Source organism: Zonotrichia leucophrys, chromosome 1 (genome assembly GCF_028769735.1).
Source record: "Zonotrichia leucophrys gambelii isolate GWCS_2022_RI chromosome 1, RI_Zleu_2.0, whole genome shotgun sequence".
NCBI classification, from domain to species: domain Eukaryota; kingdom Metazoa; phylum Chordata; class Aves; order Passeriformes; family Passerellidae; genus Zonotrichia; species Zonotrichia leucophrys.
In genome coordinates this window covers 92,656,176-92,671,378 of record NC_088169.1, presented here as the reverse complement: position 1 = coordinate 92,671,378, position 15,203 = coordinate 92,656,176, and the positions used below count along the sequence as shown (strand labels likewise).

The window sequence follows — 15,203 nt, the reverse complement described above, 5'->3', positions numbered from 1 at the left end:
ATTATAAATTGCAGTAAATACCTTCTATTTTTGTCAATTCCTAGTAGGACAGCCTGTGCCTTGACTCCCTGAGTGAGTGAAGTCTGTCCCTTCTCAAACCCTGCCTGCATATTCCCAGGACTGACATCTTCCACTCCCTCCCTCTTGCCCACTCTGTCTCAGATGATGCAGAGTGCCAGCAAGTCCCTCAATGGTGTCATATCTGTCCTTTTTATTCATTGCAGGGTTTATTTTTAGCCTGAAACAACTGCTTCCTAAAAATGGAGTTCCTAATGACACGGGAGCTGGACACAGCTATGTAAGGTATCCAGGGCTTGGCCTGACAGCTTCTCCCGTCTGTCTCTCTCTTTGTTGTGAGTACAGGACAGCAAAGTTTGCTGCTCCCCACCAGCCTTGCAGTGTTTGGGCTCAACTCTAGGAAAGCAGCAGAGAGAAACTTAGAGAAACTAGAGAAACTTAGTCCAAACTTTACCTGGAGTCCTTGGTCTCCTTCTCTTCTCAAATCAAGAAAGAGGGAGACATTTACCCACCCTTTGCTGCACTCCAAGGGTGCCCCTATGAAGGCAATTTGCTGGATCCTGGCAGGTTTTTACCTGCTTTTCTGCTGCAAGGCAGAAGAGGGACTGAACTTCCCTACTTACGATGGGAAAGACCGAGTGATCGACCTGAACGAGAAGAATTACAAGCAGGCACTGAAGAAGTATGACATGCTCTGCCTGCTCTTCCACGAGCCTGTGAGCTCCGACAAGGTCTCCCAGAAGCAGTTCCAGATGACAGAGATGGTGCTGGAGGTAAGTGCTGCTGCATGTCCCAGTCGGGGTCAGGACCACAGCACTGCTCAGAGTCATGGAGAGGAGCCACAGGACAGGAGAGGCAAATGGTCTCGTGCAGGGGAGGTTGGGCATCCAAAAGTTTGTTTGGTTGGATTTCAGTTAGCCCCTGCCTGAATTCTGCAAAGCCCAGGAAAAAGCCTCTTTTGTGCTCTTCTCAGTTTGCTGGGAAATAATTTTTCTGGATTGTCTGTCAGAAATTCAGGCAATAGCAAGTAACTTTGCAAACCTCAGAAACATGAACTCAGCTCAGCTCAGCTTTCCCAAATCTCAGCACCTGATTTCAATCCGTAGCTTGAAATTTTTTGATCCTTTCTCATTCTGTACAAGCCAGTATCCCACTTGTATTCTGGATTGAGTCCCATTTTTTATCCCACTAGCAGCAGTCAGCCAAGAAACCTTATCAAGCTGTGCAGCAAATGGGCGTCCTAGCTCCCCATCTCAAAAGCTCCCTGCTGGTGCAGCAGCATTAAATCCTTTTTTGTTTTTTGACACTTGGTTGCCTGCTTGGAATCAGTCTATAGCTGCTTGTTAATGCAACCATTCTCCTCTGTGCTGGAAAAAGAGTGTTGTTAATTCTTTCATGAACGAATGATTCATTAATCCTCAGTAAAATAAATCGTGGCAAAAGTGACAATGTAGATTTGTAGAATTCTTTCTTGTATTGTAGCTGTAATCCAGGGAATCACACAGCTGCAATCCTCGATTGTTAGGTGCATATTTCTTACCAGGAGCTTGCAAATATTCCCTCTTAACTAAAAGACATATTTGAAAAGAAGGCAAATTCAGAATTGCAGAAGAAACACTTCAGCTTTATTTGTCAGATCCAGAGAGAAAATGCATTGCACCCCTGAGAGTGTAGGAAATGTGAATAAGAAAATATGCTTGCTGAGGGATAGGACCCAAAAAAGTTCAGTGTCAAGTTGAAGGTCTGCTGACCTCCTCAGCAAGCCTGATGACTGCCAGAAAGAAAGGTCCAAAAACTAACCAGATTTTACTCACCTGTCAGGCAAGGGTTACTTTCTGCAGGTGAGTGATCAAATAACATTTGGCAAAGAAAAGAAAAAAGTAATGCTTGAACTCCAGCTGAAATGAGTATTGTTGGTTGTATAATGACATTGTTGTTTAACAGGATAGCTATTTTGTGCTTGATAGGTGTCAAACAGTTACTAGATACATATTTATAGAAACCTGACAGAAGCATGTCCCATCCCTGGAAATGTTCAAGGCCACGTTGAATGGAGTACTGGGCAACCTGGAATAGTGGAAGGTGTCCCTGTCCATGGCAGTGGCTTTGAATTAGATGATGTTTAAGATCCCTTCCAACCAGGCCACTCCATGTTTCCATGACTCTATGGTCTGATGTCTACCATCAGTTTGAGTCCTCATGACACCATTACCCATGCTATCAAGGGTGCAACAGCTGCAATATAATCTGGCCTTAAGCTTTTATTTTTCAGGATTGGATTCAGCCATGAGTACATTAGCTTGGGATTCTGGTGATTTATTTGGTTTCCAATTGCTCTCTGCTGTGGACTTCTTATGTGACCTTGGGCAAGAGACTGAGGGCTAGACCTTTACATAATTGTAGTGCTCCAGTCCCCTGGTGCTCAGCTTCCAGCTAACGGTGCCACACATCAACTGGCACTTGTGGCTTTGACCTCAAAATTTCCAAAGCACTTGCAGTGCTGATTCAGTGCATGTATCACAGTTTCAGATCGGTCACTTCCCTGGACTGGGAACTGCAGCAGCAGCAATCTGACAGCCCAGGCACAAGAGAAATCTGCAGACTGAGCACTTCTTTGCTTCTGTCACCCAGAGGGAATCAGAAGGGAAGAGGGTCTCAGAATGCAACAAAGATATGTTCTATTCTGCATATGACACAGACAAGAATGGTGCTACAGTTCCCAATTTCTGGACTAATTTAACCATGGGAGCACTCTGAATGGGCAAGCTAGGTTGTAATTTGCTCCTTCTTGTGAGAGCATTCAACTCTCTCAGTTCAAGCCATAATGTGTTGTACCATAGGGGGTCACTCTTAATTTTCCCTGTCAGAGCTCATTCAGCAGCTGGACTTCACTGCATGTTCACCAGCACAGGGAGAAGGAAAGAAATGCCTGCAGTGGCTCCTTGACTGAGATGTGGAGCTGTTTGCCTGTGAGATGAACTGCCTGGGATCATTATTCCTGGAAGCAGTCAGCATCTGAACCCAGGTCTCTTGTAATTTGAGCAAGCCTTAGAGTAGCAAGCTGCTCTGTAGGCACAGGAGCAGTGACAGGGCTCTCCTTCCAGCCAAACCTGAGAAAAGTTCACTCAGGAAGGTTTTACATATCTAATTTCAGTGGAGGGGTCAGGACTTGGAGTGCTGAAGGTCCTTTACACCTGAAATGGAGTATCTAAGAGGTAAATACTCCAGCCCTCACTATTCCCTGCCAGCTGTCTTGGGAGGTTCCCAGCACAGGGTGCTGCCTCTGATAAGATGCCCCTTTCTAGGGCACCTCATGGTTTTCCATCTAACTTTACTGACAATTCTCCTGCTGTTTCACACTGAGACATGCTGCTTTCACAGCCTGACAATACAGTGTGTCTTTAGCCCCCTTCCATACAATGTCATCAGTGCCCATCCTTAGGAATAAAAGTGAGCCTCCATCCAACACACAGGCAGGTGTGGAGCAAAGCAAAGGTCTGAGCAGGTGGTTAAGGTCTGTTACATCAGATTGCCTCATGGACATGCGTGGGTGGGCACATGGGCTTAAAGAATTTAATTCCAGAAGACCCCCAAATAGTCCTTTCTGCTTCTCTCACATGTGCCTTATAAGAAATGTACAATTCCAAAGATCAAAGGCATGAAGAATTACATTAGACACCAAAGAAAAGAGCAAGAGAGATCCACCATGGCTTCCTTGAAATATGTAGCTCGTCAGTAACAAGCTCTGACTGGGGCCCCTCCCAGGAGTGAAGAACACGTGAAGCTCTCTCTTAACTGGGTCCTTTGAAATTCCATGGGGGCTCAGCTCATATGGCAATATTTCCTTCTTTCAGGGCACTTCAGCCTTTTCTCTTCCAAGTCTTTTCTCTTCATAAAACTTGCAACAGCTTCATTATGTTTGAGATCACTCACTCTGGAAAATTTGGTTTAAAAGGGCCAACAGGTAGAAGGCTTATTAGGGAAGGCAGCTGATAGGGGAGAGAGAAGAGAATCACAAGGCTCTCATTTACTTAGGAAATCAAGCTGACAACATGATAGCACATAAGTAAAGTTAAGCACTTATTTAAGGACTTTACTAAACCATAACTATGTACAGCAGACCAAGAAGTGATATAATAAGAAAAATTTCCGTCCAAGAGAAGCATGTAGGACTGACTGACACTGTTGAAAGCTGAGGATGCACACCCACTGTCTCCAGAAAAGGGATGATGTCATCAAGCTGATATTGCATTTGGCACAGCACATGGGGTGTTCAGCTCCCTGTATCCAGGTATACTGGATCAACAAATTCCCACGCAGCCCAGGGTCACTTCCCAGTTTAGAAGGGGAATGAAGATGATGATGATTATGAAGTGGCCCTAACAGCTCTTACCACCTACACTGCTGGGTGCCACCTGGTCACAACAGGCTCCAGGGACAACTGAACCCCTCTGGCAGCAAAAGCAGCTCTTTGGACAATCGTTAGTTCATGACAACAGCTCCAGGGGTGGCTGTGCCAGCCCCTCAGGTCCAGATTGGGAAGATGGAGGCTGTTGGGTTGGTCTGTCAGGAAAAATAGCCAAAGGACTGATTTGAGATGCCTACTGCTTTCTGGCTAGGATGGAAAAGAGTTGGGGAAGAATTGTCCTAAGACAACCCTGGGCAGAGACACCATGAGCACAGGCTGTTTCACAGCTCAGGTTAAAGGGTTCCTTTCCTTTGTGCACCTTTCTCCTGTGACTCCACTCTGCACCACTGGCTACTGGAAAGCGCCTTGAGTAGGGAAAAGCCTCCATACAGGAAAATGCACAGTTTGATCCAAGAAGTCCCAGAGATAACAGTAGCCATTCCTACCCTGTAGTGATGTTTGCAAGAGCTCTGCACACTCCATGAGGTAAGCACAGTGAGGAAGGAAAAAAAGCCAAAAAGTCACAATAATTGTTTAACAGACAAGTAAAAGAAAAAGCTACTTGTCCTAAATGGTCTCAACTTTCATGAAGAAGGGTTTAGAGGGGAAGAGATCAAAGCAGTGAACCTGAGAAATACCTGTTCTGCTCTTTTTCTCCTCTCTGTCTCCTCTACCATGTTTCACCCTGTCTCCTACCATCACTTCTAAGACCTTCTCCCTTCTCATCTCTGAATACCCTAAATAGGGAGTTTGGCCTTCCAGTGGGCCAGCCTCTGTCTCTAGGAATCACGTAGCAAGAATAAATAAGCATTAGTGTTAGGGGCTTTCCTTTTGCACTTGAGAAGCTCTCTCCAGCAGCTGAGGGGTTCTCACTGTCATAGCAGGCTGCCTGTGATGCACTCTGCTATCATCTTTCTGCTGAAACTCCCTCAGTCCCAGCTCTCCTGCCATTCTTCCCTTGCCATCTGTGTGCGTGTGTAATAGCCTTAAAAAAGAGAGGCTCATCAAGCCCAGATATTTCAGTCCCTTCAATGCAACAGTGCCCCTGGACTGAAAGTTCATGGAGAACTTGCCTAGCACAAGCCAGGCTGATAAGAGGAAAGAGAAGAGGGATGTGGTACTCCCCTCTCCAGATGAGGCCGAAGATCAGTCCAGCCTCTAGCAATAAATGGCCGAACAAAATGAAACTCCTGAACATATTTGGCCAATTCTGTAACACATGGATACACACAGTATCTCCCTGTGGTGTGAAAGGGAAAGAAGGATTTTAGTCCAGTAAAAGTCCAGTAAAAGGCAAGGATTAAACTGTGTGTAAGCTCTACATTCTAATTCATTTATTTCCAAGTGCTGAAACTATTGCAGCTTCCAGCTTAGGATGGAAAAAGTAGTACAAGATGGGCTGGTTTGGGGGTAGTTTCCCTCATATGGTCTTGAACTCTCTTGAGAGCAAATATTCCCAAAAGAGTTCAGAGCCATGTAATACATAGCAAAAAGCCTCTCTCTGCTTCTGATGCAACATAGAAAAAAGTTTTATGAGTTTAGGTCTGTATATTTTATCCCAAAAATCCATAGGAACCAGGAGATGAGATTCCATGTTTTTCCATCTCTAGGTATAAAAATATAAAATCTTAAAAAATATATAAAATATCAGTAAAAATAGAAATATAAACCCGAGCCCTTTCTTTAAGCACCCTTTTATGTTTGCCTCACAAACTCAGATTTCAGACATTTCCTTTGAAAATGGCCATGTTTATGGGACAGTGCCTCAACAAAATTTAGTGTTGAGGTATGAGTATAGATACAGATATAGAAGATATGTTCAATGAATGTCACAAAAATTCTCAGTTCTCTGGGTCCCTACAGAACAAGTCTCAAGGTGAGAGATGAGGGGCATTTGGCTGGATAGGAAAGTGTGCAAAAGCCTGTAATAAAAGAGGGTGTTTGGGCTTCTATGTCTACAAAAGAAGCTAATGTAAGTTAGTTATTAACAGATAAGTTAATGTAGAAAATGAGGAAGAGAGGAAGAAAAAGAAAAAGTGTGCATTGATTACTTCCCATTTGAGGCCATGTAAGTAGGTCTCAACTCAGCAACAGCCAGCTGATTTTTAGCAGTAGCACCCAGGGGGTTTCACTCACTGACATGCCAGTCACAAAAACAGGTTGCAGAAAACTCCCTGTTTCACAGATGGGCACATTGACATCTAGGAACAACTGTGTGCCTTGATCTTCCTGTGTAAGTGTGGCCAAAATAATTTCCAAGGCTGAATTACCTATTATTGACATGTTTCTTTCTTTGAAGTCCCTCTGTCAGTTCCAAGCAGTGACTTTGGACAGGCTGCATGAGCAGCATCTCTCCTAAAACTGCACTTTCACAGCCATAAATGTGCTTTGAAAGGCACCTTTCTCATCTGCTAAATTATGACTGGAGAGGGGATCTAAAGAATGCAAATATCTCCTGGAGACATGGCAGACCCCTGTGAGCTTGGGCTTGCTTTGCTGGCAGAGTACGAGGCCAAGTCTTGGCCCTGAAGTGTGGAGCTCTTATCACAGTTCAGCTGTTGCAGACAACCTCTGTAGGTGGTTGTGATAGAGTCATGGAATAATTTATATTGGAAAACACCTCTAAGATCATTGAATGCAACCATTAACCCAGCACAGCTCACCATTAAACCATATCTGAGTGCCAGATCTACATGTCTTTTAAATACTTCCAGGCATGGTGACTCCACCACTATCCAGAGCAGCTGTCCCAGGCCTTGACCACCCTTTCAACAAAGGGATTTCTCCTAATTTCCAATCTAAACTTCCCCTGGTGCAATTTGAGGCCATTTCTATGCAAGACCTTGAGCTGCATAGAGACTCAGGAATTTCTGAGCCACTCCTCCCTTCAGAAATACAAGTGAGAAAAAATGTGGCAAAGTCCATCCACTTTGGTCTTGCCATCCTGCCATGCTAGTCAGGTTCCCCTAAAAGTGCCAAGCAAGTGTTCCTGGTGTCTTTCTGCTGGGCTGGTCCTCAGGAGGCAGGGTCTCACTTTTGTAAAATGAGATGCCTTTCATACAAATGCAAAATGGTTTGGATCTGAAGGGACTTTAGAGATTACCTGGTTGCAGCCCTCCTGCCATGGGCAGGCACACCTTCCACTAAATGAGGTGTGACTTCCTCTTCAGGGTGGGTCATCACACCACGTTGCTCAAAGGCCCCTCCCCTTGAACACTTCCAGGGATGGGGCATCCATGTTTTCTCTGGGCAACCTGTTCCATTGTCTCACCAGGCTCACAATGGAGCATTCTTTGTTGGCCTTATCCTGAGTGAGGGGCCCCAGAAGGGCTAGCTTGAGCTCACACTCACCTACTCAGAGGACATGTGTGGTGTTTGTGGTTACCATTTCGAGCTGCCTGCCCTGGACCATGACATTTTGCAGGAGCTGACGGCAGGCTGGGGCAGCTGTCGAGACTGGGTAGGGGTGGCCACGCCATGCTCGCCCACCCTGACCTTACTCCAGAGCCTGCTCTGCCAGTGCCCTTCATCCAAAACCAAACGAATCAAAGCCCGTGACTGCCCTTCCTTCGTGCCTGAGCTTCATTTGTGGGAAGGATGGAAAGGGGATATGATAATTCCTTTTAAAGACCCGAGAGGGAGAGGAGCTATTTAAGCACAAAGCCTAAGGACAAATGGGCTATGAATAAAACAAGTCTGGAACTACAAAGTCCCTAATCACCAGAGGAGGAAGGGGAGAACAGTCCAGTGAGTCTTAAATGGACACTGGGTGCTTTGTGACAGAGACTGAATGTCACAATTCTGAGTCTGATGACCAAAGATGTCCTTTTGCAGCCTCTGTCCCTAAATAACAGGCAACCAGGCACGAAATCCATGGCCTAGGAAAGAAGTGACTTAGCAAGGTCCAAGTTCTCCTTTCCATTTTTTTTCCCCTTTGCACATTGGGATTTACCTACATACATGAGAAAAAAATCTTGCCCAAGGAAATGGAGCGAGCAGCAACCAGAGCGAGAGCTGAATTCCCAGGCAGTGGCTCCTCCCTCCCCGGCACCCCGAGGGTCAGCGCTCCCTCTGAGCCGTGCTGATGGTGCTCATTCCTGCGTGCTCTCTGACACAGCTCCGGTGAAGGCCAGCTGCTGTACATGATATGTTCTTTTTCTGGGAACCCTCTCCGGCCCTGGCAGCAGACACTGCCATCAGCCAGCAGACCTCTGACACCTCGAACCCAGTGCAAGGAGGGCTGGGTATATTTAAAGCTTTCTTCAGTTCTTATTTCTCTCTGCTCACTTCTTGGGGAAAAGGTCTTTCTTGTCTCAAGGACCACTCTATTCTCCCAAGGGCCCTGCCTCACTGATCCTTCCTGTGTATGCAGAATGGGAGCTCCCAGCTCTTGCCCACAGCATCCTGGACTCTGGGATTTCAGAGGTGCTGGCTTACACTCACTTGGGTCAGAAACTGGAGAAATCTGGCTTGTTCCTGAGAGCCAGAGGCATAGGATTGACATGGGCATGTGTAGGTGAATGGGCTTAATACCAAGCATGCCTCCCTCCTGCAGCACCCACTAAAAGCACCCAGCTTTCTGCCCTGCATGGGCTTCATAGCAACTTTCAGCCTTCAGTTTCAAATCAGCTTTTCTGAGGCCAGAAGGAGAACCAGGAAGCAACAGCCTCACTTTTGTCAAGGACAAGGACAGCCCCAAACTACACTGTCAGTCTCTGTTTTGGAAAGGGCAGCTTGGCGGGGTGGCCTCTGCCCAGTCCCAGACGCCTGGGGCAGCACACACATACAGAGACACACAGAGACACACAGACACAGACACAGACACAGACACACACACAGACACACAGACACACACACACGTCCCTGCCTGCCCTTGACATGCAAGTGGCACAGCTGAGTTGCCAACACACCTTTGATGCCGTGCCAGCAGGGACCAGCCGGGAGCGGTGGCAGGTGGCCCCTGCGCCCGTGGGTGCTCGGTGGCATGGGCACCAGCCTCGGGTAGCTCACGGCCGGGGAGGCTGTGCTTTGGCTTGCAGCTGGCTAAAATTAGGGATGCCAGGAGCAGATAAAAATACAGCCCCAGCTATGTGAAACCTTTAGAGAGGCAGGCAGAGAGCACGCTGCCGTATGGCTGACCCCGCTGAGCGGCTGCACAACGATTAAAGCTCCAGGGCAGCGTTTTTGAAGCATTACCTGTGAAAGCCAGCTCTGAGGGAATGACCTTTGCCTGTTCCATATTTGGGGACTTGCCTTTTAGTCCAAGGAGTAGTGATCTCTAGGAGGGGGCTTCATCCTCTCCAAGCAGCTCAGGTGTAAAAAGGTGGGACCAAAAAGTGTAGTAAGGTGGGACCAACGTACTCTCCTTCAGTCCCCACTGCCAGCAAAGTGACTTTTCTAGTGGCAGGTACTCAGCAGGCTTCTGGCCCTGCTCTTTGATCACCACAGTGCTTCAGCACAGCCTGAACTATGGAAAAGCCTAAGATATTACTGGTGTGGTATGCAAGGGGGTGCTAGTGGGGACAGCACAGCATTAGGAAAGAGAAATAATGGCCTCTGTTCTCCAAGAAACTGCCCAATGTCTCAGAGTAGCCAACTATAGTATGTAGGTTGGAGTCCTGTGTAAGGATTCAAAACTTCTGGGGGAATACACTAAAAACTTGCTGTCTCCTTTTGCTGTTTCTGAAAATAAAAACCTAACACTCTGGGATATAAAATCATCATCATTTCATCAACCAGGTTCTGACCATCAGCATCAACTACAGCATTAAAGAGAGTAGGAGAGAAGCAGCAGAGGAGTGTAGATTGCTTGAAGGACATTTCCTCATCTCCTGTTGCTCTTATCTCTGCATTGCTGGAGTTTTGTTCTTCCTGCACTGCTAAATAGCAAAGGAGAAAGCTCCCATGGTTAAAAGAAGTGTACTCATGATGGCTTTCAGAGACACCCAAATGCCCCCAGCCCTTCCTCCCAAGCCTGGTCAGCTAGGGAAGATGAGCCTTATTGTCTGTGGGAGCTCTGGGCAGGTGCTAGAGAAGTGGGAAGAAAATCCAGGCCAGAATGCCATAATGTCACTTCACAATGAAAACTGACCATGCTGAGGCAGCCACTCCTCCCACTCCCATTTTTAACCCTCTCTGAGGGATTTTTGTCTGCCATTTAGCAGCAAAACCGACAAGTGCAAGGTTTGGCACAGTCATTGCTGCCTGCAGCTGGAATAGGAGCATGGTCAGGCAGAGAGTGACATTTCTGCAGCTGTATAACCAAGGATTTCAGAATGACCCTATGGGACTGCTTAAATCTCCCAAAACTTCCCAGCATCACAGTGAGGCTCAGGTGGGTACAGTGGGTGTGGAACTGAGATGCTGGGCAGAGAGCTGTGCCTTTCCACATCCTTTATTCTGAGTGCCTGGAACTGCTGACACCCTCCAGCATGAGAGAGAGGGTTCTTGCATACTTGGTAGTACTCAAGCTTTACTTTGGGCTGGACCTCCCACACATCCCAGAGGGCCATTCACCCCCTCACACTCCCCCAAATTCAAGTATAGTTATTACCTGAGGGATATGGGAGAATGGAGTAGTGCTGCCAAACTTCCACCTCCTTTTCCCAGTGCTGCAGGGGACACAGCTTGGGATCCTATGGGTAGAAAGTATGCATTGCAAAGACTTCATGAACATGAGAATAAGGCTGCAAAATGTGCATGGGACGTGAACTTAGAACCTACTGGGCTCTTTGCTCTTGCTCTTGGCCAACTCTGCCAGCCCAAAGCTCCTGCTCTACCTCAGGGACTGCATGATCTGTTATGTCCAGTTCTTCCAGGGCACTTTCTACCCTCCATGTCTCCGTGCAGCTGTTGAAGCTAAATTATGTGCTATAGAGATAGAGGCTGACACAAAGGCAAGGGCTCTGGCTGGCCAAGACTTCGAGCAATATGAATTTAAAGGCAGGAGGAGGAGGGGCTGTGCTCTTAGATTACAGATGCCTCTGTCCCAAGGCCCTGAGCCAAGAGGATTGTCAAGATTAGAAACATTATCTGCATTCAAATCCCACTAGCATTATGGAATCAGAAAATACTGTAAGGGGATATATAAATGCTTGATACTGTAATGAGTAGGGGGAATTAGCTAAACTGCTGTGCCTCTGGCATGCCCCATATTTTGCTGCTTTTTGGCGTTCAGATATAGGTGTGGGAGTGTATTGTCACCTATGCATGGGTTAGACTCTCCTGCTGCAGTGGAAAGCAGAGGAAACAAAGCCAGGAGAAATGCCCAGCCCCTGCATGGCTTGCACTTGCAAATGCCACCCCAAACGCCCTGCAAAGCCTCCTGCCTCCAGGCTCTGCCACAGTAGGAAGGGCTCCTGAAAGTCTCATGCTGCACAAAGACCTCCCTGTTGCGAGACCCTGCTCTGGAGAGGAGCTCAGGGCTGTACTGTTCTCCTCAGTGTCTCACTGGCATGCAGGTCCCTGCAGAGGAGGCAGGCTGCCCCTGAGCTCCCAGCTCTGCCCCTCAGGCACGCTCACACACCATGCACAAGCTCTCTCCTGCATGCCCAGACTGCTGCACATCTCTGGGGATGAGCCTGTTCAGAGGAGCACCTCCAAACACTCACACCCACCATCCATACACCTCCAGCAGACAGTCTTGCTAGACACAGTCACACAAGCCCTGCCACACAAACAGCCACACCTCCACCATTACTGAGACCCTTTTTGATGACTGAGCACTCCCACAGTCTCACACAAAGAGGCTTTCATCACATCACCCACGTTTTCTTGACACTTTTACTCTTTTCCAGCAAACTTCCATGCTCACAGCTACAGAACTGCACCCACACCCCTCCAAAGAGCAGCCTTGTGTGTGCTGCATGCTGACATACATGAGTTCAGATCAATGCCTCCTCCCTTGCACACATCCCTGCTCACATCCAACCACTTGTCTGTAGCAGGTGTTGCAGCTTTTCTGCATATTTCTGACCTTCAAACACTCACAAGAAACCCTAACCATCTCCTGTGTGCAGGAGTCAAGAACCATTGGGCTTAAACTGCCCTGACTGTGTCTGGCCTGTGGTTGACATAACTAAGTAACTAAATCAATATGGCCTGGACTGGACATGACTGAACAAGTCTGCTTCTCTTGGCCATTCTGTGTTTTCCTCTGGTCACAGAGCAGCCAGAGCCTCAAGTGGTGGTTCTCAGGAGCCTCTTGCTGGTGTACACAACCACCAACAAGCAGGGATGTGCTGACAATGTCCCATAACCCTGATGGTCCTACAGGCTCCATCCTTTTGTCCAGTCAGGGCAGATCCCCATAACAGGAAACAGAAAATATCTTCTCTGCTCACTTGCAGATGTCTAGAGAGCTCATGAGAGCTCTTACTGCAAATATGGGGCTCCAGCTGCTCTCAGGTGCTCTAAGGTGACCTGAGCCACCAGATGGGATGCTAAACCAGACCAGTGCTTTATCATCCTAATCAGTGGATGTGCAAACACAAACCAGTGCTCTTGCCCTTTCAGGCAGTGTCCACTGTATGCACAAGCCCTGAATCTGCAGCCTTACTTTAATTTCAAGGCACTGGCAAAGAGCAGGGAAAGAGCACTGACACCCCAGTTTCCTGTGTGACACAGGCACCCCTTTTGCCTCCCATGGTGGCATTTGCCCCTAAAGACAACAGGCCAGGTGGCTGCAGGGGATCAAAGCTGCAGCAATGCTGTGGTGGTCAGTGGAGTCTTTTTTCCTCCTGGAGGGCTTTGGGACAGCCCTGAGGACGTGCATTTGGTGGAAGGGAGAAAACAACTACATGCTCCATCTCTCCCTTTTGCTCAAGCGAGATCCCTGAGCCCTGATCCACAGGGTGCCTGCCACCATCCCCCAGAATTTCAGGGGCAGGCTGACAGCACAGGGGGCTGGCTGGCCCCATGACACCCCCTTGCACAGGAGAGGTGGCTGCCCCGCCACTTTTGCTCCCCAAAGCCTCTAATCACTGCTCACTCTCACAGAGGCCTGGCACAGGCAGGAGCTATTTATAGCAGGGGAGCCAAGGGGCCACGTGGCCATGGTGGCAGCACTGCTGGGTGACATTCAAGCTGGCTTTGAGTCTGGGGGAGGGAGCCAAAATGAGCCAGGGCAGGGGGGGAGCTTCCTCATAAATCAACCCACCATCTCTCTGGCCATGGCTTTCTTCTGCCCCCCTCCAGCCTCGTGCTGCCAAGCACTGACAGCTGTGCCCTAATAGGGACATTCCTGCCCCAGAGGCTCCTGACCCTCATCTCCATCATCCCGCGCCATCCGGCAGCGCTGGGAGGAGGAGCAGCAAGAAGACCATCAGCATCACAGGCATTTGTGCAGCAGGAAGGGAGAGGGAAGAGGAGAAGGCTCTTACAGCTGCTTGGTGGTTCTCAGAGCATCATTACTACCTTGTAGGGCCTCTAATATACTTGTGGTGGGGCTGTCAGTCATGCAGTACATAAGTGGATCCATTTACCAGGGTCAGTGCATCTCTGGGAGCCAATTTGGAATTCACAGGGTCTCACCCGGGGTTGCTCTCACCACCAGGCCCTTGCAGAGCGTCTCTCCTTTCCTCACATATCTATTTTCACAAAACAGGCAGGAACTCGATATCTTCAAGAGGCCCCTTGGTCAAAGATGGTGGGAGCAGGGTGCAGTGGTTTTGCAAAGCTGTGAGAAGGTGAACAAGAGCATGGCTGGCTTAGATGCATTTCTTTAGTAAAAACAGGGGACCAGGATCTGGGGGCTTACTGAAGCCTGGACAGGAGGCATGACTTCAGGCACGTCATAGGGAAAAGAGCCTGCTTTGGCCACCCCACCACATGCATGAAGAAAACATGCTGCTGCAGAGTCCTGCACGCACTGCTGCCTGCCACCGTGCACTTCCAGAGTTAAAATGTCCATGGTGCCATTGCCACACTCCCCTTCAGGAGGCCACCAAGGCACCACAGAGGAAACAGGTTTTGCTTTGTGTTGGTGGCACAGGACTTCCTTCCAGCCACCCCCCTGCTTTGGTGTCCCCAGTTCACTCAGGAGCCTTCTCCTGAGGGCAGTGTCAAACAGAAGTGCCAGCAAACTCCCTGCTGCAACACAATGGGAACAAACCCAACCCTTGTGACCTCTGGGTTATCTCAGCAGAGAGGCAGCATGTGACACATCCCACCATTGGTGCTGTTCAGCAGCAGAATATGGGTCACTTGTGTCTGTCATGCCATGCTAACAGGGCACGATGCCCTTTAGCTACCCTGTGGTATTAACACTACTAATGTTGGGCTCTGCTTCTTCCCACAGCTGGCAGCTCAGGTCCTGGAGCCCAGGAGCATTGGCTTTGGGATGGTGGACTCCAAGAAGGATGCCAAGCTTGCCAAAAAGTTAGGTGAGTCCCAGGTCTGACATCTCTGGAATAGCTTGGAGAAACTGTGGGAGTGATGTGCCTATGGGAGTCCCTTAGAGGACAGCCAAATCCTTGTTACCAGCATGGGGAGGATGATGGTGGCACTTGCACACTGACCACCTGCCCACCCCAACAGGGGCAGGATCAGGGTGGGGGTGAGGATGAGAGAGACAAGCCAAGATCCTTCCAGAAAAAGCAAACCAAACCAAACCAAGTGAAAAAGAAAGTCAATTCATGCTGTAATGATGACAGGGTGTAAGCTCACAGCTTTCTGTGCAGAAATAGTAAATAGGTGCCATGGAGTAACTTCCTGCTCTTACTACATGGAGACAGGACTGACACAGCAGTGCAGAACCAGAACATTCAGGGAAAACACT

At 48.3% G+C, this 15,203-nt stretch overlaps 1 protein-coding gene across 1 annotated transcript in view; it reads left to right on the top strand.

The window, feature by feature from the left end:
* Nucleotides 1-368: 368 nt before the first annotated feature.
* The window catches only part of CASQ2 (calsequestrin 2), a 34,711-nt gene continuing 19,876 nt past the window's right edge, over nucleotides 369-15,203 (top strand). The window contains exons 1-2 of the mRNA XM_064702658.1: nucleotides 369-791; nucleotides 14,724-14,808. Coding sequence (XP_064558728.1) covers nucleotides 558-791; nucleotides 14,724-14,808 — 319 coding nt within the window. The 5' untranslated portion in view covers nucleotides 369-557. The remainder of the gene's footprint in view (nucleotides 792-14,723; nucleotides 14,809-15,203) is intronic.